This window comes from Anomalospiza imberbis, chromosome 1, assembly GCF_031753505.1.
Source record: "Anomalospiza imberbis isolate Cuckoo-Finch-1a 21T00152 chromosome 1, ASM3175350v1, whole genome shotgun sequence".
NCBI classification, from domain to species: Eukaryota; Metazoa; Chordata; class Aves; order Passeriformes; family Viduidae; genus Anomalospiza; species Anomalospiza imberbis.
The window spans coordinates 122934918-122958718 of NC_089681.1; the positions used below are offsets into that span (position 1 = coordinate 122934918).

Consider the following 23801-nt stretch of genomic DNA (forward strand, 5'->3'; position numbering starts at 1 on the left):
ACAAAAGAAAAGCGTAACGCATTTCTCAAGTTGAAAATTGGGAACAAGAGCCCACAGGCTCCTTCTCTCCGGCAGCACCGCGTGGAAAGCTGGCGGAGGGCGAGAGGCTGGCACGCAGCGACCCCCATCCCTGGGCAGGAATGGTTCGCCCCGCAGTCGGCCCCGGCAGGGCGGGGCTGCGGGCGGAAGGCTCCGGGAGGAGCGGGGCGGGGGCGGTGCCGCGGGCGGGGGTGCTGCGGGAGCCGTCCCGGGCTGATCCCGCCTTACCGTGCGCGGGGGCCGCGATGGCTCCCCCCAGGAAAGGCGACCTGAGCGCGGAGGAGAAAGACTTGCTGGCAGTGATCGCCACAGGTGAGCCCTCCCGGCCCTCGCCGCTCGCGGCCGCGGGCCGCAGCTCGCACGGGCCCCGCTGGCCGTGCCCCGGCAGGGATTTCGTGACCCCGCGCGGTGCGGGCGGCAGGCGAGGCGCCGTTACCGGCCGCTCGCCGCGGGCTCCCCTCGGCCCCGGCCGCGCTCCTCAGCTCACGGCGCTGAGGGCCGCCTGCCTTCCCGCCCCGCCTTCGGGCCGTCACCCTTCTCCCTACCGGGGAGAACGGCTGTTCCCACGGTTTACTTCCCTCGCGGGCAGGCGTGCGTCACCCAGGGAGTGCAGCGGGGCTGGGGAAGCTCAGCTGGGCGGCTCTAACTCTGCCGAGGAAAGCTTGCATCGTACTGGCAATGTCTGTTGACGTTTGCCTAATTATTGGTGTTAATGTCCGCTGCCAAAAAAAAAAAAAAAAAAAAGTTTTCTTGGGGGTAATCCAGTCTTCTAGCCTGCTGTGAGGTTTTTCCCATGTGCTGTTGTCAGACCAGGGCGTCTTTGCAGACAAGTTATTCTCACATTGCCAGCACTTGAGCTTGTTTGGGGTGTTTTGCACCTCTTATCCCCTATAATGTTCTATTTTACTATTCTTTATACTATCTTATATTGTTCTCTTAGAGGAAAGGGGATCAATGTCTATCTGAAGGAAGGGTGTCAAGATGATAGAGACAGGTGCTTCCCGGTGGTGCCAAGGAGCAGGACATGAGGCAATGGGCAGAAAATTCCACTTGAGTAAGAGTGGACTTGACTGTGCAGTTGACCGCGCACTGGAACAGATTAACCAGAGAAGTTGGGGAGTCTCCCTCACTGGAGATGCTCAAGAACTGTCTGGATGCAATTCTGTGCCATGTGCTCTAGGATGAGCCTGCTTGAGCAGGGAGGTTGGACCAGATAACCACACTGCTGTGGTCCCTTCTAACCTGACCCCTTCTGTGGTTTTGCATTTCATGTGAGTGTCACAGTTACATTGCACTGTCTGTCACACATGCTTGCCAGGGGAATTTTCTGTCATTTGGGTTCCAGTAACATGAATTTCATAACCCTGAAGAAATAGTTCCCCTCTAGCTGGTATTTTGAAAATCATGAACAGCATTCATTAGTTGGAGGCAAATGAAAAATATCATGTGTTCTATGCATTTCTATATGTAGTTTCCAGGCAATTTGAATACATGAAAGTTTTACTGCAGTTTTGGTGCTTCACTCTTAGTTGTATTTAAGTGATCCTCTGTGTCAGAGACACAAGCATGTGAGGACCCTGGCTCCAACTTTTATCTCTGGCCAGTTCTAGAAGTCTGACTTCCATCAGTTTAGTGCCTTGTTTGGAAATCCTTCAGTTTTGTGTCATACAGAACTCTGAGTTTGTAAATGCAACTTTGCTTTGCTTAGCTTGTATTAAAATTTACTTGAAGATCACCCCTTGAACACTTTCTCTTTCTGATGTTTGTTCTTTGGCTGGAATATTCTTCTGAAAACTGATCTAGTTCTTAAGAAGCTTCAAACATGTTTAGAATATAGGTATGTCTGGGGGAGTAAGTTAGTTGATGGTTCCCTGACTGTCAGTCAGGGGTCTTTATTAAGTGTGTGAGATTACTCAGGTGATTGTCTTTCTTTCCTGAAATTAATTAATTAAAAGAAAAATGGTAAAAGCCCCTGTAGTGTAGTTAAATCACACCAAAAAGCCTTGTGAAAATAAATTATTTCTAGTATTTCAATGGGATTTTTTTAGCCAAAACTGAAGTTGCAAGAGCTGTAGTAGAATTGAAAAATAGGTGTAGCCTGTTTCTCCTGGCACATTTTTTTTCAGACTTCAGTCTACTTTGTGTTTGGCAATTTTTACAGATGTCAGTGATCAAGGTACCTGGGTCCTTGTCCTTTCTATCTCTATTCTCTATTACCAAAAGCAAATTCATTCCACTCTTGTGAATGTGAAACATTGCAAATTTCAAATTGAAACAGGAGAAATTATGTGAGTAAATGATAAATCATATTTCACTCAAACCAAAAAGTCTTTGAAGTGAGGTAATTTCCTTGAGAATGTAGACAGCTCTTTTAGACAAAAGATGCTCCAAAAGAGATGAAAGTACCAAATGTATTACAATGCTCAGTATCACAACACTCATTTGGAGCTGTTCATGTGCTCTTTATGTTAGTGTCCTGTTCCTGTGTGTGTTGGTCAGTTACTTCACAAAAAATGGATGCTTACTTGTAGTTCATGCTTTCCAACTGCTCTTTGATGTTGTGAGTTCTTGTCTTTTAGCTTCTAGAACATAACACTGCTCATTCCTAAGCTTCTTCACTAAGTGCAATTACTTTATTGGTGGTTAATCTACATCCCAGTCAGTTAACATGCAAAGATTTTGATTCTAACAAGAAATGGAAATGACCATTTTCCTCCAGATTCTCTGTTTATTATATTTGTCACCCCCTTTTCTCTCTTTGTCCTTTTATTTAAAGGAAACACCGAGGAGGCTGGAAGGCTACTGGGGAGCAAGAATGTCCATGTCAATTGCTTGGATGAGGTACTGCAAAACTGTGCAAGCATTATGCTGAGTTTAATAAGGAAAATGCTAGGTCTGAAGGCCTTCATGTTGTTAAATAACATTTCTCTAACAGCAGTTGCTGTAGCCCTGAAAATCAGAGTTACTCTCAAGATATTTCCAGCCTGCAGCTGAGTAATGAACCTTTGAAGAGTTCTTACTGTTTTTTAAAGAAAGTTTAAAGATGAATGTTATTTAAAGTACTACACTGTGTTTTGTCTCAAGTTCCAGCCTGAGCTTTGTCTGTAAGGTAGGATAAATTCTGCAGCAAAACACGTGGGGGTGCTCCCTGACTTCTTGTCACCTTCACAAACAGTAATCTCTCTGCATAGTCCCTCTGTGACAGACATGGCACCTGTCCCCATCCCATGCTTGGGTCTCATAAACACGCTTGGAGGTTTAGTAGCTCGATTAGAAATGGAACCACAGCCTTTTATACAAGTGGGTATGGTAAACATGTAGAAGATTAAATCCTGAAGTGCTACCTGAAGGTGGGAATAAGTTTGTGGAGAAAGAAACCTTATGTGATGTTCATGTTTCCTCTTTTTCTTTTTACAATGTTTTTCTAAAGCATGCAACATTAATATGAAATATAACATGCAAGCAAAACTAATTCCTCATCATGCATGATAAATCCATGTGTAATTTATCAATTTAAATGTTAATCTCTGGTTATTTTCACAGCTTTATAATTTCATAGGAATCACCAGGAAATTCTGAGAATGTGACTAGTTCAGCCTCTGGCTCAAAGCAGCTTCAGCTCCATGGTCAGATGAGATTGCTCTGAATTTTGACATGTCTAGCCTTGTAAATCTCTAAGGATGGAGACTGTAAAATATTGCTGGGCAACTTGTTCTACTCTCTTACTGTGATTTTGGTGAAAAAGTGTTTCACTTATGTCTGAACCTCAGCTCAGGTTCAGTGTCTCTTGCCCTCCAACCACCATAAGTGAAGAGTTTGTCTTCTCAGTGATCTCCCTGTCAGCTCTGGCAGGCTGCTGTTGGGTCCCACAAAAGCCATTTCTCCAGGCTGTGCAAGCCCAGCTCCTGCAGCCTCTCTTCACTGTGCAAGTGCTCAGGTTCCTACTGTGTAGTGGTAGAACTCCATTGATTTTGTTTAAGTGTATCCATGTCTTTATTGCACTGGAAGGCTCAAAATGGGACAGGGTATATTGTAGATGTAGTCTCATGAATACTGAATGGAGAAAAATTGCACTTCTTTTACCAGATATCTTCATGGGATATTATTAGCCTTTTTTTCTGCCAACAGATCCATTTTCTGATTGTTCTCAAGTTAAATACTAAACCTGAATTTTTATTGTGTGAATTTCAACAAGTTTCTGTAAAACTAGTCAAACTAAGTTTTACAGTGAACTTTAGGAACCCAAGACACAATATAAACGTGCTTGCAAGTGTGCTTTATTGTATGGACATCAGAAGGTTTTCCCTAAGTGTAATTGCTGAAGTCGTGCTGAATGATGGCAGCATTGCTGCAGCATTAGTGCAACATCCAGGATTAGTGTTGAGAAAATATGACTTATTCAAAGAAACCATATCTGAGTTATGCCTCAGGCTATTGTTGTAGAAGAAATAGTATTAACAGTATTTACCTAAGTCTCACATCTGACTAAATATACATAAGACCCATAAAACTTTATGCAATGGACTTCTTGCAGACTCTTTTTTACTCCCAAGAATGGTGTGTGATCATGCATATTAAACAGGAGAAGGTTCAGGTTTGTTTAGGTTTCTTAAATCCATCAGCTATGTGAGTGTTACAATTTTTCTTTTATAACCCATTTTTGCTCCAATGTGTTATTCTAATATCCATACAAAAGTAAGAGTGTGTGAAATCCCAGTTAAACATCAGCTTAGTCTGTTTTTCATTGTTGCCACAACTGGAGACTGCTCTAAGTGCATCAGATCTTATTTTTTTTCTCTGTTGCCTTAGTTGCTTATCTTGAAATTCACATTTATATTACTACTGTTACTTATTTTGTTAATATTAAGAAGTAAGGAAGCCCTGAAGATGGAATACTTAGGTATTAAAGTGGGAGCTCAATTCAGTTAGGAAATAATTTCCATCCTTGAAGAGTTTTTTACATGAAAATCCACAGAATGAGCACAGGTTTAATGTAATTCTGTCTTCTAGCTGTGGTACAGCAAGCATGCAATCACAATTTAATAATTTCAGACTGAAGAACACACAGCATCAGAAGCAGGTTGTTACATAGTGCACTTCCTAATTTAAAAAGAACCCATACATAAGCTCGTCCTTTCATTTTTGGTTTGACTGTATATTCTAACTGCTTGGATCCACTTTCTTGTACATTAAAAACTACTAACAATCAACTGTCTCTATGTACCTTTATACAAGGGCCAAGTCACGTTTTTACATCTTCCAGATGCAGTGACCTTTTAAGTATCTTGCCTAAAGTTATGTTTCTGCAGCAAGTGAGCTATAATAGTGGCTTTTCTTCAAATCCTTTCCAGTTGTTTCGGCTTCTTACTTTAAAAACATACATATGAGCTAGATGCAGTATTTCAGCATTACTTCTGCTGTTGGTACATGTATGTAAAAATAAAAAATTACTTCTCTAAGTCTGCTTGCTTTTCCTGCACTTGTTCCAAGACTCCCTCATACCCTTCACCTCATACTGTCTGCTGAGCTCTGTTGAGAGTGTCAGCAACTCAGTGTCAGAGTAAAATCCTTTCACTCAAATGAATTTCCCAGATGCCCATCTTCCAGAAGGTTGGAGATACCCAGCAGATACAGTCCTGTTTTTTCTCAGTACCCTTTCTGACCAAATCAATTGTTTTGTTGTGTCTTAATCGCTGTCGTTATGAAAACAAGTGCAATGGCTTTTCTGCAAAACTGGTCTTTCACAGTTTGGCCACTTGAAAACTTCAGGGACATTTAAGTTGTCCTCAAAATAAAAACAAATATAGTTAACTTAAATGCACACTGCTTAGTCATTTTTTAATGGAGTGGTTGATGATTTGGAAACTTAGTATGGGAGAAAGTGTTCAGAACTTTTCTTTCCCCTGAGAGCGCAGAGCTTGTAAATATTGTGACTTTTTGTCAGCACTTTGCTGACTCGAACTCTATCCACAGCATGTGGATAAAATATTTCAGATTGTTAGAGAAAGGCAGGCTCAAGGAAGCACATGGGCTTTCCAACTGTGGAAGTTTCCTGTGATCATGTTGGTAGTTAAGGTTGCAAAGGACTACTGTAGTACTATATCTCCTGGCAGATCAAGCCAAAAGACTTGACCTGAAAAGTCTATAATTTTTCTCTATTTAAAATAACTGTAAGGTTGTTCATAATCTTTTTACATACAGAACTATCATCTGGCATTAGCAGCATTACTTTTTTCCTCTGGTTTGGTAATTTAGCTGTTCAGTTTGGTAATACATAATTTAGAGACAGTCCTCTTCTCAATGCTACAGAACCAAATACTTCCTGGGAATTACAGCAGCAGCCTGCTTATTCATGGCTGAGATGTGTGTAGCTTCACTCATACTGAGTATGTTCGATGGAAGGTTCCTCAGGTAATCTATCTTGCTATTCTAGTGTGAAAATCCTATGCTAGCAGAAAATACCAGATCCTTGGCCTTTGTTGAGGAGGAAGAGTTTTGTCTTTTGATGTTCTTTACATAGTTCTTCAAAATATACAAACCAAAGAAAATTCCTCTGCTAGTAAGAATTACCTGGTTTCAATTCAGGTTGCTGATTGATGTAAGCTTTAACTTTTCATCACTGCAAATGAACTGAAAGATCATCAGAGGAATCTAATGTGTTACATATGTGAAACTAACAGCTGAGCAGGATGACTATAAAGGAGAACTGTACTGTGATCAACACTTACTGAACAGTATTTCGTATTCTAATTAGTCCATCCTTAGCTACAGCTAAAATTATTTGTGTATGTAACTGTTCCTAAAATCCTGCTTTTAGGAAATTTAAGATGTCTAAGGGCAATCTTATTCAAAAGCTTGAAGAGTGAAATTTCTAGAGGCTTTCATCCAATGAAGAGTCAAGCTGTATTTCTAGACTAACAGCATTCAGTACAAGAGAGTTGATTTTGAAGAGATACATCAACAAGTATTTCTGCTTTGTAGCACCTTTTCTTTTTACATCATTTTTAGTAATGTCCCAAATACTGTCTCAAGTAAAAGCCAAACCTAGAGTTATGTGTTTTGTTTATAATTTTCTGACTTGAATTGTTTCGTGAGCCTAAAGGGTAAAGTAAGACATTCTTTCTTGTGTTCATGTGGGGCTGCATTCCTCATTGGAAAATGACCTGGGGAAGGGAGAGGTGAATGCTTTAATATAGCTGGCATACAAGTGTCTACAGCAGTTTATCAGTTGTCCCATTCTTTTTTTTTTTTTTTTTACTTTTCCCGCTCTATTTAAATATCTGGTACTCGCATGTGCAATGCCTTAGTGTACCTCAGTAACTGCTGAGGGACTGCTCCAGTGTAATCAGCCTGTATGACACATCTTGACAAGGTACCCTGGTTGAGAAGAAGGGTGAAGTGAGCATGTGAATGTTGGGATTGCGCTTTTCACTCGACTAATACAGGTTTATGTGGCTACTTCAGCGGTGAATTGTCATCCTGTTAGCCACAAAACAATACACACATGATGTCTGTGCTCTTACACAGTCAGCATGAGTGTTTAAATGTTCACATAATGGAGGGGTTTTGTGCCAAATATGATTGTCACTGGAGTGGGAGATATTGTGCATTTTTTGTTTGTTTGTCCCACTTCTTGTTCCCTAGCTGTCATGTGTTTCTCCATTCCTCTAGTTGATGAAGGTTGAGCACGAGTTTTGCTGGAAAATTCCTTTGTAGTTCCTAGGGGGCAGAAGGGTTTTTTTCCCATTTTATTGTATTCATAAATTTGTTTTTATTCATCCTGTTGAAGCACACCTCAGCTGGATGCTGACGAGAGATTGATCTGCTTTTTTCTTCCTCTGTGCTCGTGGTGGAGTCCAACCCCTCCCCGGTTCTGGTAGTCATCTCCCTGCCTCTCCACTGACCCCATAGTTTGTTGTTTGGGGTTTTTTTCATCAATTGACTTCCCCACTGTGGCAGCAGTTCTTAGAATCCCATTCTTTAGTCTGCTTTTGGGTTCTTTTCAACACGAGGAACTGGGAAGGATGGTCTGTAATGGCCGGGCTGGCTGTGCCAAGAGCCCTGTTGTGCCAGGGAGGCCTTGTTGGTTGGTGAGCTGGAGAACCCAGTCAAGAGAAGTGCCAGCTAATTTTTAGAGGCACTGCAAAAGCTATTCATCTTGAATGGTGAGACATACAGGAAATACTTAGAGCCCTGCAGAAGAGAAAAGATGTTACTATGTAACATAGCTGCAAAAAAAAAAAAAAAAAAAGACAGCTGGGAAGGATTCACTTTTGTCCTGGGGAATAAGATTAAAAAGTTTGATTCTTTTGGTCAGAAGAATGTTGCATGGTAACAGCTAGAAAAAGGATCCTTCACCTGATGTTTCATAGTGGAACAAAAATTTGTTTCATCTGTATGCTAAATAAACCATCTGCAAGTTCTGTCTTTTAAGTACATTGTATTGACAATCCAAATGTCATCTGTGAGAAAACAGATTGTTGCTGGACCTGTCTTTGACATTCAGGCTGAGAAAAGTATTTGCAGTCCATCCAGTTTCTGTGTAGGGACATAATACAGGCTATCAAGCATTTCCAGATAAATTTGTGTCTAGCCTGACCCTCTTTTGTTTGCTGTGAATGTGAAAAACTGATATTAATGTGACTTTAAATCCAATTTTATAACAACCATCCACATATTTTTTGCCTGATATGTTTTTTTGATCCACACCACAGCCTGACACTTCTAAAATTAAATCAAAGGATTTTAAAAAACAGTTTTCTGGGAGGAGAGGATAAAATAAACCCAGTTCTTTACTTTGTCATATAATCTTCAGGTCTTAATTGGAACAACTGGCTTTCAAGATATAACCAAACTTAAACGTAGTTGTTTTCTAAAAATTCTTTCTCCCATCAAAAACCGTGCTGTGTTTATATTCCCTTACTGCAGTACCTTTCTGTGCTGCTAAGGGAGACAAATCCCTACTGTGACTCCAGACTGGGACTGGCCTGTAAAGTTGATTTTGGTGTAACATTATGAAATGTAATACAATAAAATGTATTTTATATAGGAGGACAGAATGTCTTTATTCAACATTTGAGACATCCCAAATGAAATCTAGCAAAAGCCATCTGTTTCATATTCATGAAGGGATCTCTTTAGGTATTTTGTTTCTTCAATGGCAGTTATATTGCAGTTTACTAAAATATTTCGGTTAATAAAATATAATGCATCAAGTAAGCACTTTCTATTATTTTCAGTTAGGATGGAGAGTAATGAAACTGTAATACCTTAAAATTATTATACTTTTAACTTTTCCAATTTCCATCACCTTTAGAAATTTTTTGAAAATTACGCTGGTAAATTAAAGTTATTTGGGTTTCACTCAGTCATAAATTGAAACAAGAAATACATTAAGGCTCAAACTGACAATTACATTATTTCAGAGTATCTCATTACCAGGCATTTACAGAGCTGCAGTAATGTTGTACATGAATGTATTCAAGCACACAGCCTTGACTGGCAAAAAAAGGAAAAGAATGCCATTTCGATTTTCTTCAGGGACAAAGTAAAGCACTCTCCCTGGTATGCAGTGTTGGAGGATGTTCTTGGACAGTTAAAGTGTCTTGGCTGATAACATGAATCCTGACCTGATGTTAAGGGAAAATAAACAGCATATTGGAAAAAGCATACTATGTTCTGAAAATAGAGTGTTGTGCAATTTTCTCAAACAGCAGCATGCTTCTCCCTGCTCTTGAAGAGGGAGAGAGCCTGCACTAACAGTTCACCCTAGTTCTGAAAAATTCCTCTGGGGTTTCCCCAGCTTTACCTTTGTAATCACACCTCAGTCCTCCCATGCTGAAGCAAATCCTTTTTGCACTGGGGCAGTTGATCAAACCAGCCAGGCTTGTTCAAGTCTGACAAGAGCTGTGTGTCTTTATGAGGGCTTTCAAAGCTCTGGCTGATAATGGACACAATGCCAAAAGGGTGGAGAAGTGGGAGAGAGGCAGATGGCAAAATTACCAGTAATTATGACTAAAAATGAGCAAGATGGGTTTCAGAGACTGAAAATCTTGGTAATGTTTAAAACAACAACAGCCTATTTCTAATTTTCTTGCTGCTTATCATATAAGCCACAACAGGGGAGAAAAGAGTAACATAGGAAGCTAAAATGTTTTGTAAACCAAGCTTTTCCAACTAGCAGAAACCTTAGTTGTCTTCAATGCTAATGTCTTACATAAAAGGATAATGATAAATTGACTGTAAATGATTTTCATTTGTTCAACATTGCTCTGTTTTCAAATCTATAGCACAGCATAATCAGAAAACTGACATGGAAATCTGCTGCATGTTAGCAACCATATATTTTCATGAAGATTTTGTGAGGTTTTTGTAAATAAAATACGATGTGAGGCTTTGGTAGTTATATTGAATATGTATGGCCAAGTAAAAATGATCAGTGGTATGAAGATCAAGAGATGTAACATTCTTTTTTGTATGCTACTTGCTTCTCCTTTCTTTTGCCAGCATGGCATGACCCCTCTGATGCATGCAGCCTACAAAGGGAAGGTGGACATGTGCAGGTTGCTGTTGAGACACGGAGCTGATGTAAACTGCAATGAACACGAGCACGGATACACTGCCTTGATGTTTGCTGGACTTTCAGGTAACTTCTCACTAGACTCAGATCACTGATTTTTATGACATCACTGGGTACAATTTGCCATAAGTTAATTTAAAAGTAAGCGTTGACATGCTTTTATTATTCGGATTTGCAATTATTTATGTGAACCATGCAACTACGTCATGATTGGTAAAATCCTGTGGGCAGTGCAAAAGGAGAGCTTCTGTTCAGGCTCATATAAAAATTTATTTTGTTCAGCATTTTGAGGCATACAGTCTACTTATCCTGTACCTACTTTGTCCTGTTTGTTCGAGATCTCAACTTCCCTGGGACAGTTTTCTTGTGCAGTGGGATACATTCTGTTTGCTTAAACTGTGTTATACTGAAAATGATGCTGCACCAGTAGCTTTTGGTAATATTTGAGACCTCTCAATCCAGTATTTTTCAAATTTTCTCCTACATTATTTTTCCAACTATCCTGTGGGCTTTTAAAAGTATATTTAGTAAGTTTTAAAACTATGTTTTCCCAAAATAATTTTCACTCTCCTCTTACATTTTTTTCTTGAGAGTGCTTATAGCTGTATATATCTTCTCCTGTCTCAGGTGGTGGTTTGCAGCTTTCCTCTTCCTATTCTTTTTCCCTGATGGCTGGACCAGTAGTCTCCTTGAGTGAGAGAAAGACACTGCATTAAAACATTGTTCCTTCTGGAGAAAATATTTGATTAGGGAATGTTAGGTTATTTTAAGTATCTTCTTTAATAGGCCACTTATGACTTCCCAAAAATGAGATTCTAGAGGAGTCAGGTTTCTTAGCAGGTAGACTTTAAACTGCCTTCATTCATCATAAGTATTAAAAAAAAGGCTTAGGTATGTATATAAACCTCAACTAGATTGTCAGATAGTTTTTCAGCTACAACTTCAGTAAAAAGATTTGTGAAATTCCAGTGTTCTGTGGTATTGAGCAATATCACAGCCACAGCAGATAGATGAAAACAAATTCTTAGAAGCTGTTAAATGACTGCAACTGTATGGAAAATGCTGGATTTATACCATTTTCTCACAGCTGAGCTTTTAGCCTGCCATCCTGGATGTGAAATCTTCCGAATGTTGACTTTAAAGTCTGTTATCTGTGAGCACAAGAGGTACATGAGCACTACTGATGAAGTGACTTTGTTTTTAAACATTCATTTTCATTCACCATCCCCTTTTTGTATTCACTTTTCTGTACTTAGCATGTGCACAAAAACTGATAGAGTAAGAATACCTTTGAAAGAACCAGCAGGAGTGCTGACGAGTGACCTTTTTTAGTCTCTGAAGGGCACCAATTAAGTAATCTAATCTTCCCATCAAATTTTAGCTTCATTTTACTTGGTATTTAGCCCAGTCTGAATACCCAGTTCCCACTGTGGAGAAAGGAACAATCTGTTCTGTTCACTGTGTTCCTGCTACATCATAGTCCTGAATGCGTTTTTCTTCTTAGAATAGCAAATGTAGTTGAACTGTTAAACTAGATTAGTGGAATTTCCTTCTATACTGCTGTCCAGAGGGACCAACCTCTAGTGTAGCTACACACATGAGTATGACTCTCATAAGCTCCATGGGAAGCTGAATGTGCATTGCAGAGAGAAGAGTTACACCTGCTGGAACTCTAAATGAGCACATGCTTTTCTCTTAATCCATGCTTAAAATAATGACATTAAGAACTTTCATTTTCCTAAGTGCTGTTCCTGTTCTTTAAGAAATTCAGTAAATCTTTTTCTGAAGCATAGAGAATTATACATTCTGATTTGTCCTTGCTCATTCCCCATATCTTTCCTGCAAATTCAGGAAACAAGGAAATCACCTGGATGATGTTAGAGGCTGGAGCAGAAACTGATGTTGTCAACTCTGTGGGAAGGACAGCAGCTCAGATGGCTGCTTTTGTGGGTAAGATGAAAACTATTATCATTTTCTAAACTCTTAAAGAAGTAAAGTGTTAGAGTCTGATGCTTTTTCTTGGAGAAACATTATTCAATGACTTGTTCTGAGCTGACACATTGTTGAGCTTTGTTTTCCACATCTCATCATGTAAGAGTCAATTTGTGTCCTATTCCTATGTTTGATTTCCCAAAAACACAGGTGATCTTACCTGTGAGAACAGGTGCTATACAAGTGTGTAAGTTTTTGCAATGTCACCGCTTTGGAAATAGTAAGAGGAAGCTAGTTGCACTGGAGGGGTCTGAAGTGCAGCACCAAGTGCTAATTGGAGGTGCCCTTGTGGGAAAGGATGACCATAGTGCCAGGAGTCAGGAACTCAGCTGAGCTCTGCAGCTGTGTGCTGGCAGCAAGCCACCCCCTGCCCTTCTCCCAGACTTCTGGGAGAGGGAGAAGTCTTGGAACCTTATCTGAGGTAGTCACTACTTACTGAGCTGAACTTCACGAGAAAAAGATAAAGATTTGTCATTCCAGCATGCGGAATTATCCCTGGCAAAACATGCAACAAGCTTTTTTGCTGTTGTTCTGGTTTTTTGGTCTTTCTTTGTTTGTTTTTATAAGCCCTTTTTACATTTTTACCCTCCTTGACAATACTAGGTTCCTGACTTAATGTCCCACTTCTCTAGCAAGGAGAATTGATAAAATATTATGAGGTTAAGTGGAGTAATTTCCAATGGCACAGCTCTTGCTTCCCAAAAACAAGGACCTGTATTTTCTTTCAGACACAACCTTCTCATGGTGTTTAAATGCCTGAGAATTCCCTTTCAAGTCCTTTTGGTGTTTGAATTCAAGGCTACCTTGCCATTTAGATTTACTTCCTTGAGTAGAGATTTAGTGCTAAGTTTCAGTTTCCATTTTATTATTCTGCTGTTTTAAAGAAGAAAAGGCTGACATTGCTCACTTGAGGTTCAAGCAGCAAAACCTTAACTATTCATTTAAGTATCAAAGAAGTCTATTCCTATTAATGATCCTTTGGATTTGGAGAGTCTTTCCAAGGTGATGGTGTATGGAGTGAATGGGGAATATTATCTCCAATATAATTTTTGAGAATTCTTGTTTAAAATCTCATCACATCACCAAGGTAGCATGAATATTTTCAGGCATACTGAGATACACTGCTCTCTAAAAGTCTGCACATTGGAATCTATTCCTGTTCCTTTCTTATTCTTTGTCCAATCAACATTAATTCATCTGCCTGTGTGTGGAAAGTGAGGATACTTCTTCCCCTGTCATTTTTCTTACACTGTGCTCTATTAGCTCAGAACTGTCTCTTATAAAACAGTGGAGGATTTTAAATGCTGGAATTTGGTTGGCTGTGTCTTCTACTGATTATAGGATTAGTGCCAAGACAAATCAATCAATTTAAAGAATGTGGTCCTGAAGTAGAAAAGATAAGTTTTACTTTCCCTTTAGTCAAATAATCCATTGTATCATCAGATGTAGAAAACAAGAAGAGGGTGTAACTTTTCTCATCTTGTTACTTTCATTACAATCCTTTTATTTTTGGTAAGCTTTAAGCATGTCCTGTTCTTATAGCTTCTCCCACCGCAGGCTAATACAGTAATACCTGTTTCAGGTCTGAAAACTTCAGAGTCTCCATGCAAATGTCATTAATTTCAAAAGTACAAAGCAGAAAAATCTTATCTTGAAATATTGTAGCAGCGGTATGAGACTATTAGTATTGTATAATTTAGGGGAGAAATAACTGTCCTCTTAGTTGTGGCTTATCAGGGAAAGAGAATGCAGGAAGGGGACAGGATATTCAAAATGAATTTGCATGAGAGCATTCCCTGCTGGGAGTCACTAAGTTAATAACACTTACTGAAGATTAAAGCTACATGCAAGAGAATGACAAGAGTGGCCTCTTTGTAGTGCAAAATATATCATGCAAAGCTTCTTTGCATGTGGGTAATTCTCACTTGTATTGCTTATATTAGATTGGGGTTTAGGGGTTTTTTTGGTTATTATTTGACTGGTGATTTTTTTTTTCTCGTGTGCCTTTAGGTCAACATGACTGTGTGACTGTCATCAACAACTTCTTTCCACGTGAAAGGCTGGACTACTATACTAAACCACAAGGCTTAGACAAAGAACCAAAACTGCCAGTAAAATTAGCTGGGCCTCTGCATAAAATTATTACTACTACCAACATGCATCCTGTTAAGGTGGAGTAATGTGTAAATTGTATGTTTGTTGGTTTTGTTGGAGTGGCTTCTTTGTGTCAGAAAGCATTCTGCTCTTCTGCAAGGTCAGCTGAGATCAGAAGCATTATCTGCAAATTCAGCTACTTCTGAAAATGAGGAAGAATCAGGCTCAACATTTAGATGTGATTAAAAAAATATTTCAGTGTTTGTATACACCAGAATCTTGAAGTAACACCTTTAAGTGGAGCAATTCTTATTTCTTCTATCAGTAACCATAAATAACTGTCTTTTTTGGCTATATTTCTCAGCCCCACTTGAAGTGGAAGCATAAAACAAGTTCCTATCTTAACAAAATCTCATTGATCTCTCACTGCTTTTCTCAACATGTATCTTCCTACCTTCATCATTGGTTCTCCACAGTAACATCTACCACTGCTGCTGTTTGTGAAAGTATGTGCAAGATAATGTTTATTTTACTTCCCAGCATATTGCTGACAATGATGTCTTTTATGGTTTGCTCCCCCAGTGTAGTTCAGAGAAATGAATGTGCCTAAATTCAAATACAAATTTCTTGGGCTTGCCAGTCAAAGTCCAGAATTTTTTAACAGTTTCCAGCCAGGTATCTGCTGTACACAGAGACAGTAGTGCACCAGTGGCAGCTAATTGAGTGAGTAGAGCATACAGTTTTCTCTTAGAATATTTTATTCAGTGCCTTACTAGGCTACAGGAAGTACTCCACAATTATGTGAGGTTGATGTGTTCTGTGAAACTGCTTAAATCATACAAGTCCTTAAAACATACAAGACAGTAGTGCTCAAAAGGAAAGAGATTTTAGGATAGCGTAGGTAGTTTCTATAACTTTCTTTAGAAGCGGTTTTGATTTTTCAGGTTCTTATTCTACAAAACAAAACAAACTTGTTATTTTTAATACCAGTGTAAGTTGTAAATGTTTTCTTATATGGGAACTGTGAATTACAGTATATTGAATAAGAATGGTAAATAATGACTGGAAAAAGAAAGGGAAGACTGCATAAGAAGGAAGTAGAAGAATATTAGAAACGCCACTGAAATTTAGCCACAATGAGCTACATAAGCTTTAATGCCAATGCACATGTCTTAACTGGATTACATTTTCTTCAATCTTCTAGATCGTGTTGCTGGTGAAAGAGAACCCTCTGTTGGCTGAAGTAGAAGCACTGCAGAAATGTTACAAGGTTCTGGATCTCATTTGTGAGAAATGCATGAAGCAGAAAGATATGAATGAAGTTCTTGCTATGAAAATGCACTATATCAGTTGCATCTTCCAGAAATGTATTACATTTTTAAAAGAGCGAGAAGATAAACTAGATGGGTTTATCAAAAGGTGAGTATTTCTACAGAGAGGTCTGAAAGCACATGTATGCCCTGGCATTACAGATACCAGGAAAAAGACAACTGAAGGAATAGATTGGATTGGTTTGGATAAAGGCTATGACAGTGACACTGTCCTTTCCTGGGTGCAAAGCAAACATTTCTAGAATTTCAGCTCTGCTGGAACTGGTTAGAACTTGGCATTGACATATACACCATGAAGCAGCAGACAGCAATGTGTGATTGAAAAAAAGGGGAGTGATAGCCTTGAAAAAAGAATTTCTCAGTGTCCAATATGGTTAATCTGGGAACATTTCTTGTGCCATTTTGCTCTCCAGCAGTCATACAGGTTGAGATTTTTTTTCAAAAACTTAAGCAAATGAGAACTGCAAGTCCCACAGATTCTGGATGAGTCTTATCCTCTTAAATAACATAGACAGATCTTCAAAATCTACTGAGTTACAAATCAGCTGCCTGATCTTGCTATCAAAGTAAGTGATCTGACTTTTAGAAGGATCATGTTCCCTCGTAGACCGCTGCGGATTTTTACTGAAATCCTCTGTGAGACTGAAAATAAATTATGAAGTCAGCTTTCACATAATGAAATTGAATAGTTCATCAGTGATGAACATACGAAGCTGCCAAATTATTGTGAATTCTTCTGTATAATCTGAAAGGGGAGAGAGTATATGCTATATGAGAGTATATGCTATATGTGTTTGTTCTTGAATATATTTATTATGTGATTTCTTATTTTACATGCATTTAAAAAAATTTAGCCTCTTGAAAGGGAGAGATAAAGATGGTTTCCCTGTGTATCAAGAGAAGCTAATTCGAGAAAGTATCCGGAAGTTTCCTTACTGTGAAGCCACGTTGCTCCAGCAGCTTGTGAGAAGTATTGCTCCTGTTGAAATAGTAAGTTTTTTCTGTCAAGCAAATCCTTTCTCAGTAACTTGCATAGTAAATCCAGGTTGAGACAACTTTCTGTCCTCAGCTTCTGCAACATATTATATTAAGCAAAGGGTTTTGATGTCCCTAAACTCTCTGGAGCTGGATTTTACATATTGCAGGAAAATGCTCTAAAGTACTTCAACTAGTATTTTTTTCATGTGCCCATAACAAATGCTTAAACACCTCAGCTTTTAAAGAAAACTGATGCCATTTTCTTGTCTCTGAGCTTTCTTTTCCTCCTCTGGGATGTCTGTTCAGTTTTTCTATGCCAGTTCACTTACTGAAAGGTAGATTCAGAAAAAATGAAGCTTAATTTGCAGTCTGTTTTCGCGATGTCTAAATTCAGTTTAAGATTGAATAATTTCCTAGATTTAATGCATTCATTTGTTCTATTGTACACAAGAAGTTGGTAATATATGATGGTAGAAAAAGGAGAAACATTCTGCGGGGTTCCTTTTATCACAGAGAGGGAGAGTCGAGACAATGCAATGTGCAGCAAAACTTATATCTAAATTAAGAAATCAAAATTACAAGTTAAAAATCTAACCTCAGTTGTCCTCTTAGGTCTTTGCTAGCACACTCTTCATTTTAGGACTATTTATTGCTTCATAATAAATTTTACACAAGAGTGGCTGTTCTTTTTTAAGCATGTTCTCTCTGGTCTCTGAGAGAGAGATGTTGTACGCACAAACACTGGGGAACTGGAACAATCTTGTGACGTGTTTGGATTATTCAGAGCCAATTAAAAATAGGCTCCATCTTAAGTGGCTCCAGGTCTGCTAAAATATCCTGAGGCTTAATGCAATCTCTACTGTTTTCCTAAGCCAGGAAGATAAACACAGTGTGAAAACATAAGCCATTGTGATGCATTACAACTTGCTTTAGAGTAAACATTTTCCTTCCTGTTGCTTTTTTCTTAGGAGAGGCTGCAATCTTTTATGCCTTTAAAGCAAAGACGGTTTATTCCATTAGATTTCTGTCCATTATGCAGAGCTGGAAAGGAAGAGATACTATAATTTTTATTTATGTGGAAGCCTTTGACCTTTGTCATAGCACAATTACTTGGATTCAGTCTGGGCATCTCAGTGTTGTTGAAGTAGTTACAATTGTACATATTCCATGGTAGTCTGACAGTTTAAGGAATTACTTAGAGCCAGAACTACTTGGTGGTTTTTTTGGAATATTTACATCATTGCCCAAAAGACTAAACCTTATTGCTTGCATTGCATGGGAAGGATGCTGCAAATAACATCTAATTAGTAATATGCAAATAATAGAAAATTTCAAGTTCTGGCCATTTGGTCTATAGCACCTGTGTGCACTGAGCACAACAGTGACAAAGGAAACATTTTTTTGTGTGCCAGCACAGAGACTGACCTGCAAAAATCTGCTGCATAGGATCTACAGATGTAAAGAATGTGGAGTTTATTAATAACTTACAGAGGAAATACACAGAAGCTCAGGGCTTAAGTTAACTTCATATACAACAGTTTATCTAAAGATAAATCTTAAGTTGTGCATGTTAGTTGAAGTTCTGTGATTTGGTTTTATGTTTTTACTGCTGCAGCAGCTTCAGTGAGACTGACGCTTGAGTTCATCGTTTCTGTTCTTCCCTTGCGCATCCCTGTCTGCTACAGTGCTGGCTTTTAATCTCATTACCACCTCTTGTCTTTCAGGGCTCTGACCCCACAGCTTTTTCTGTGCTTACACAAGCGATTACTGGCCAAGTGGGTTTTGTGGATGCTGAATTCTGTACAACTTGTGGGGGAAAGGGAGCAGACAAAAGATGCTCAGTATGTAAAATGGTAAGAATAAAAATAAATAGTTGCACTGAGGTGCTGAGGATTTTGAATGCTTCCCTATTTACTGTGTAGACTTAGGAGGAATGGCATGCATGCCTGCAGTGAAGACGTTCTTCTGAGAAAGATGCCTGAAATTCACAAGTAGGAAGGAGTACTTGGATTTCCAAGTGTGTGCGCTTAAGAATGAAGAAAGAGCAAAAATTCTGTATGTTTAGAGTTAATAAAAAACTGCCCTTTATAGATTCTTATATAGGTTTAAATCACTCCATATGACCTAAAAAATACCATTAAGTGCTATACATAGACATTTAACTTGCTGCACTAAGAAATGCAAGGAAATTCTTTCAGTACATGAAAATTAATTGATAACTCTGGTAACTTTCAGGTGATGTACTGTGACCAGAACTGCCAAAAAATACACTGGTTTACCCACAAAAAAGTCTGCAAGATCCTGAAGGAAATTCATGAGAAACAAGAACTAGAAGCTGCCAAAGAGAAAAGGAAACAAGAAAAGAAGCAAAAGAAAGGTTAGGATCTGTTGTTCCCTTGCTGAAACTAATGCTGTGTTAACTGCATCACAAAGAGCAATTTAACAGGTCTTAAAACTGCAACAGCTGAGGTTGGGAGAAAAATCTTTGATGAAACATAACAGCAAAGCTGACTTTGTTGGGATTCTGGCCTTTAAATTTACAAATGCTGTATACATCCAAATGTGGTTTTTAATGATGCAGTTACACAGATTTCTACAGTGGAAGCATTCTGATTTACACTGCACTGTTTCAAAGTCCAGATCTTTATTCAAGCTGGTGCAGAACTTTAATGCTGCTCTGTCTTTTGTTGGAGGTGTTAAGACAAGTTGGATAAGAAGCGAGTAGCCTGCTCCTTCCAGTTGCAAAGGTTAATGTAGATGTTAAATCTTCCGTAATACTTCTCTTCATAATCACAGTATCAACTTAATTGTGTTGTGTACTTTGAATGTGAGGAAAGCAAGGAGTAGTCTTTAAACTGCTCATGGTGGTTTTCTCCCTTCCGGAAACAAGTAATTAAAATATCATAACCTAATAAACACCGTATTGCCCCTTCCCATGTTTCTCCAAGTGAAATAGTAGGAAAGTAGGGGATGAAACCACTTTTTCTCTTCTACAACTTACTGGATTTCCCTTCCTTTGTTTTAAGGATTGTAGAAGTGCACTGCACAAATCATGGTGGCCTTACCATGGTAATGTTCAGCTGTACTCAAAATAGCAGGATATAAATGAGTAATAAATCAGTAATAATTGAAATTTTCAACAGTTTCCTCTGTTGATCCTGTTACAAGAGCTGCTGTTGCACGGGATCAGGATGACTGTGGAAGTTGGAGGCAAGATATTAGAAATCCCAGTACAACAAAACATAATGAGCTGTGAGTGGTGATGCCCCACGTGCTGTCCTTTTTAGAGGGAGAGGCAGGATCTTGGTAGATAGCTCTTCTCCTTTCCTGCCTAAAAAGGGAAGCTAACATATTCTGTTATGTTTCTACTCCACTATCTACATGTTAATCTTCATTAACAGATTCAGGTAGACGGCCAGCACACTATAGACCTTATCCAATTATGCACTGTTAGTAAGACACTGAAGTCATCTGAGCTTCAGGTCACCTTGTGAATGGTGTTGTATCAGAGCATTTCATATCAACAGCAGTTTTATTCCAGAAAGTTACTAATACCCACTACAAATCCTGTACATCAGGAAACTAATAATTAAAAAAACAAATGCAACAGCTGCAACTACAAGCAAACTCAAGAGTTCAAGCGTTTCTGCTATACAGGGTGAATGTCAAGAAAGTCCACGTGTCAGCCTGTGCTGAAAGCTCTTAGCTCCCTGCCATGTAAGACCTTGGCAGGGCTTTGGCAGGGTTGTGGCTAGCTAGCTATGACTGTTTTTGGCTGTCTATCAATTACAACAGAGCAATAAACCAAGATATAACTACTTCTCCCAATTAGGCTTTCCCCTCCTTCTTTTCAGAAGTCCTAGCATGCAAGCCCTACTTAGTAGAATCAGGGGAAAAAAGTTATTTAACAACTTTTTTTCTCAGAAAACATTGCTTGAAGAGTAAAGGTGCAATAGCTTATTCTGTTCCATGCAGTCAAGTTACAAATTTTAGCATGACTCATTTCAACCAAAGTTCATTGTTTTTAAGCACATAATTTCTTCAGTCTGTTTTATGTAGCAATGCTTTTTATGTAGTTGTGTCCATGCCTTTTTGATTGAAAACAAACCCCACCTGTACACGGTGTTTAACTGGCTTGCAGCCATTCTTTGAAAAGCTGGTGATAAGAATAGTGTCAATAAAGCATGTTTGAATTGAAAGTTAAAATAACTGTAGTGTCCTACTCTGCTCCTCTCTGTAATAAAAAAGAAAAAAAATTAGTCTGGCAAAAAATGGAAGATAAATTAATGAGAGCTTTGTATAGGGTTGGTTCCAGAGTAACCTTATACCAACTTAAGCAAAGCTTTAGTGGTTTGGATTTTTTCAATGAAGCTTTTCTGAATAAATCACTTCTGTAATTGATGCAAAGTATCCTAGTCCTAGTGTTTTTCAACCATAAAAATGTTTGCTTGCAAAGGAGTTCAGTGTTTATTAATTGTGTAATTTCTCTTTTGTTTAGATGAAATGCAACTAGTAGAGGGTAGTTCTACAAGTGAACAGCAGTCAGATCCTGGTCCAGATCCTACAAAAAACGTGGATCCAAATCATCCTACTGATGGAACAGAAGAACCTGAATTTACCAAAGAGATGGAGGCACTAGCCCTGCAATCTGAAAGTCCACTGGAGAGTGAAACTGCCTTAGATGACATTGATCTCCAAAAAGTTCAAGATTCTGAAGAGTAAGAAGAGGATAAGAAGGGACTGAGAGTTCTCAAGGGTACTAAAGAATTTTTCATGCTGACCATGTCTGAGTTCTTGGAGCATGGCTTATGCAAGACCTCTTTTAAAAGACAGAATGTCTCTGTTCACTAGAGATAGAATACTGGCTACTTTATCTATAAATACTCCAGGTTTTGTTGTAAATTGTCAAGATACCTATTTATTATCTGCTAAAAATTAGTGGCATAGATCCATCTGTATGTATACCAACAATAAGCCTAGTGAAACTCTTGAGTTTCTGTGGTTGATGAACCACATAGTGAAAAATGAACAGCATTTTTTTTGGATTATTCATGTTTTCCAAACTTAAAACTTACTTTAATTGTAATTTAATTTTTTTTTTTCTGCAAGTACATAGACCTGTAGTTAAAAAGCACTGGAAGGCCAAGTGTTAAATTGAGGCTTTTTTCAGCACTTTATGAAGCTTTATCTGAAGGAATTCAGTAGCAATTAAGTTTCTGAAGATAGTCATCTGAACTCTCAGTTTTTCATGACATTACTGTAAATATTTTTGACTAGTGAGAGCACAAAAATAATGTCTATCTTATGGCAATTGTAGTAAATGAAACTGCTGTTTCAGGTGTCTCAACCTGATGGTGAAATATGTATTTCGCTGTTGGTTTGGTCAGAAATATTCCAAAGTCTAACAAAGGGAAGACCAGAATGACTCAAAATATTTTGACTGACAAGAATAATGCATTCTAAATAATTTTTCAGGTAAAGATGCCTTAGAGAACAGTGGGATGTTGCTTATGAATTATTTCATAAACAAAAAATGCTTAGTATTTTTCATGCTGAACTGAATGATTAGATGAGAAAATTCATGTGTGCATTGATAGAACTGGGATTTCACTTCGGATTTCAGCTAAATACCAGATCTAGAAAATAGCTTCTGTCAACTTTGTTTTTCACTCTGATTTATTTCTGTGTCTCATGAAATCAACATGTGGGAATGCCATAACTGAAAATATCACTTGCTGCATAAGGATGGCAACATTGGAGACTGTCTTATTGTCAGCTGAATCACTGGTGTTTTAAATATAGCAGTATTCTTCTAATTAGAGGAGTAAGGACCAGCCTCAAAACAGAGAAAACACTATTAATTTTTTTACTATTTAATATGTTGAAAGTTTTTGTTTAATATTCTCAAAACTGTAAGAGTGAGGATACATAAATCCACCTGTGCAGAAAATGTACCTGTGTTTTAATTTCAAGGATTAGTAGATTGTGAAGAATAAAGGGATTTTTTTTTTTTAAAGAAAGGGGCTATGTGGCAGTTCTGTTTCCTGCGTCTGTAACACGGTGACATTCTCATGTGACATGCAGGGGACTCCTGTAGCTTGACTATACAAGTTCAACTTCATGACAATTTGCAGGCAAGAAATCCTACCTGGAACTCAGATCTGCAGTCATGCTGTAGTCACCCTCCACTCTGAGGTCTGGGAATGCAGAAGTGCTGCTGCCTCCCTGTTCCACTCACAGCATTTGGGGCTCACAGGGGTGTGTTGCTCTTCAAGGATTCTCTGAAAATGCCATCCCTTCAAGGAAAAAGAGTCAGGGCTTTGGAAGTGTGCTAAAATCCCTAGCACCAATCCTGGTTTCTTTCTCTCAGTAGTGGTGCTTTGCTCATTGGAAATCTTTGATTCCCCGACAGGCCACCGGACAATGTCATCTCCACCCTGCTTCCAACAGGAAGGTTGGACTTAGATAAGCTCCAGAGATCCCTGCCAACATAGACTGTCCTGTGGCTCTGTGCTAACTTAGGAGAGAAGGAGGGAAATCAAAAGACAAGCTACAACCTGAAAGAATGGCTTTGAAATATTTAGAAAGCATCATTGACTTTAAGCCTTGACAGAGTGGAAGGAGAAATATGTGAGGAAGTGTATTTTAAGAAATAAAAGTATTTATCTTCAGTTTCCTAAAAGTTAGTGTGCAGTTTAGTACTTTCAGGTAACAAAATTATGGTAAGAATTGCATTTCAAACAACTTTTATTATAACATTGCCACTATTTACCATTTGTTATCTTAAT

The 23801-nt window shown here is 38.6% G+C and overlaps 2 protein-coding genes across 4 annotated transcripts in view; one reads left to right on the forward strand and one right to left on the reverse strand.

Annotated features, from left to right (window-relative positions):
• BZW2 (basic leucine zipper and W2 domains 2) overlaps positions 1-430 on the reverse strand; it is a 57337-nt gene extending 56907 nt beyond the window's left edge. The window contains exon 1 of the mRNA XM_068209724.1: positions 268-430. The gene's annotated coding sequence lies outside the window, so the exon portion shown is untranslated. The remainder of the gene's footprint in view (positions 1-267) is intronic.
• On the forward strand, positions 126-23695 carry ANKMY2 (ankyrin repeat and MYND domain containing 2). 3 transcript variants are annotated; one of them, XM_068209702.1, is made up of 11 exons: positions 126-351; positions 2816-2880; positions 10546-10684; positions 12470-12568; positions 14621-14781; positions 15909-16123; positions 16890-17025; positions 18738-18866; positions 19249-19390; positions 21512-21769; positions 23426-23695. In XM_068209702.1, exons 1-10 carry the CDS (start codon positions 141-143, stop codon positions 21733-21735), a joined length of 1521 nt encoding a protein of 506 aa, XP_068065803.1. In that variant the 5' UTR covers positions 126-140; the 3' UTR covers positions 21736-21769; positions 23426-23695. The 3 variants fall into 3 exon arrangements, with proteins under 3 accessions (XP_068065803.1, XP_068065787.1, XP_068065794.1); XM_068209686.1 differs by having other exon boundaries at positions 21512-21731; XM_068209693.1 differs by lacking the exon at positions 23426-23695 and having other exon boundaries at positions 21512-23022.
• Positions 23696-23801: the final 106 nt, after the last annotated feature.

Bases quoted from the DNA above. Each gene is read 5' to 3' on its own strand.
- ANKMY2 (XM_068209686.1), top strand. From the start codon at position 141: ATGGTTCGCCCCGCAGTCGGCCCCGGCAGGGCGGGGCTGCGGGCGGAA. The intron at 352-2,815 runs GTGAGCCCTCCC...TTTTATTTAAAG, and splicing joins GCTGGCAGTGATCGCCACAG to GAAACACCGAGGAGGCTGGA. The intron at 2,881-10,545 runs GTACTGCAAAAC...TTCTTTTGCCAG, and splicing joins ATGTCAATTGCTTGGATGAG to CATGGCATGACCCCTCTGAT.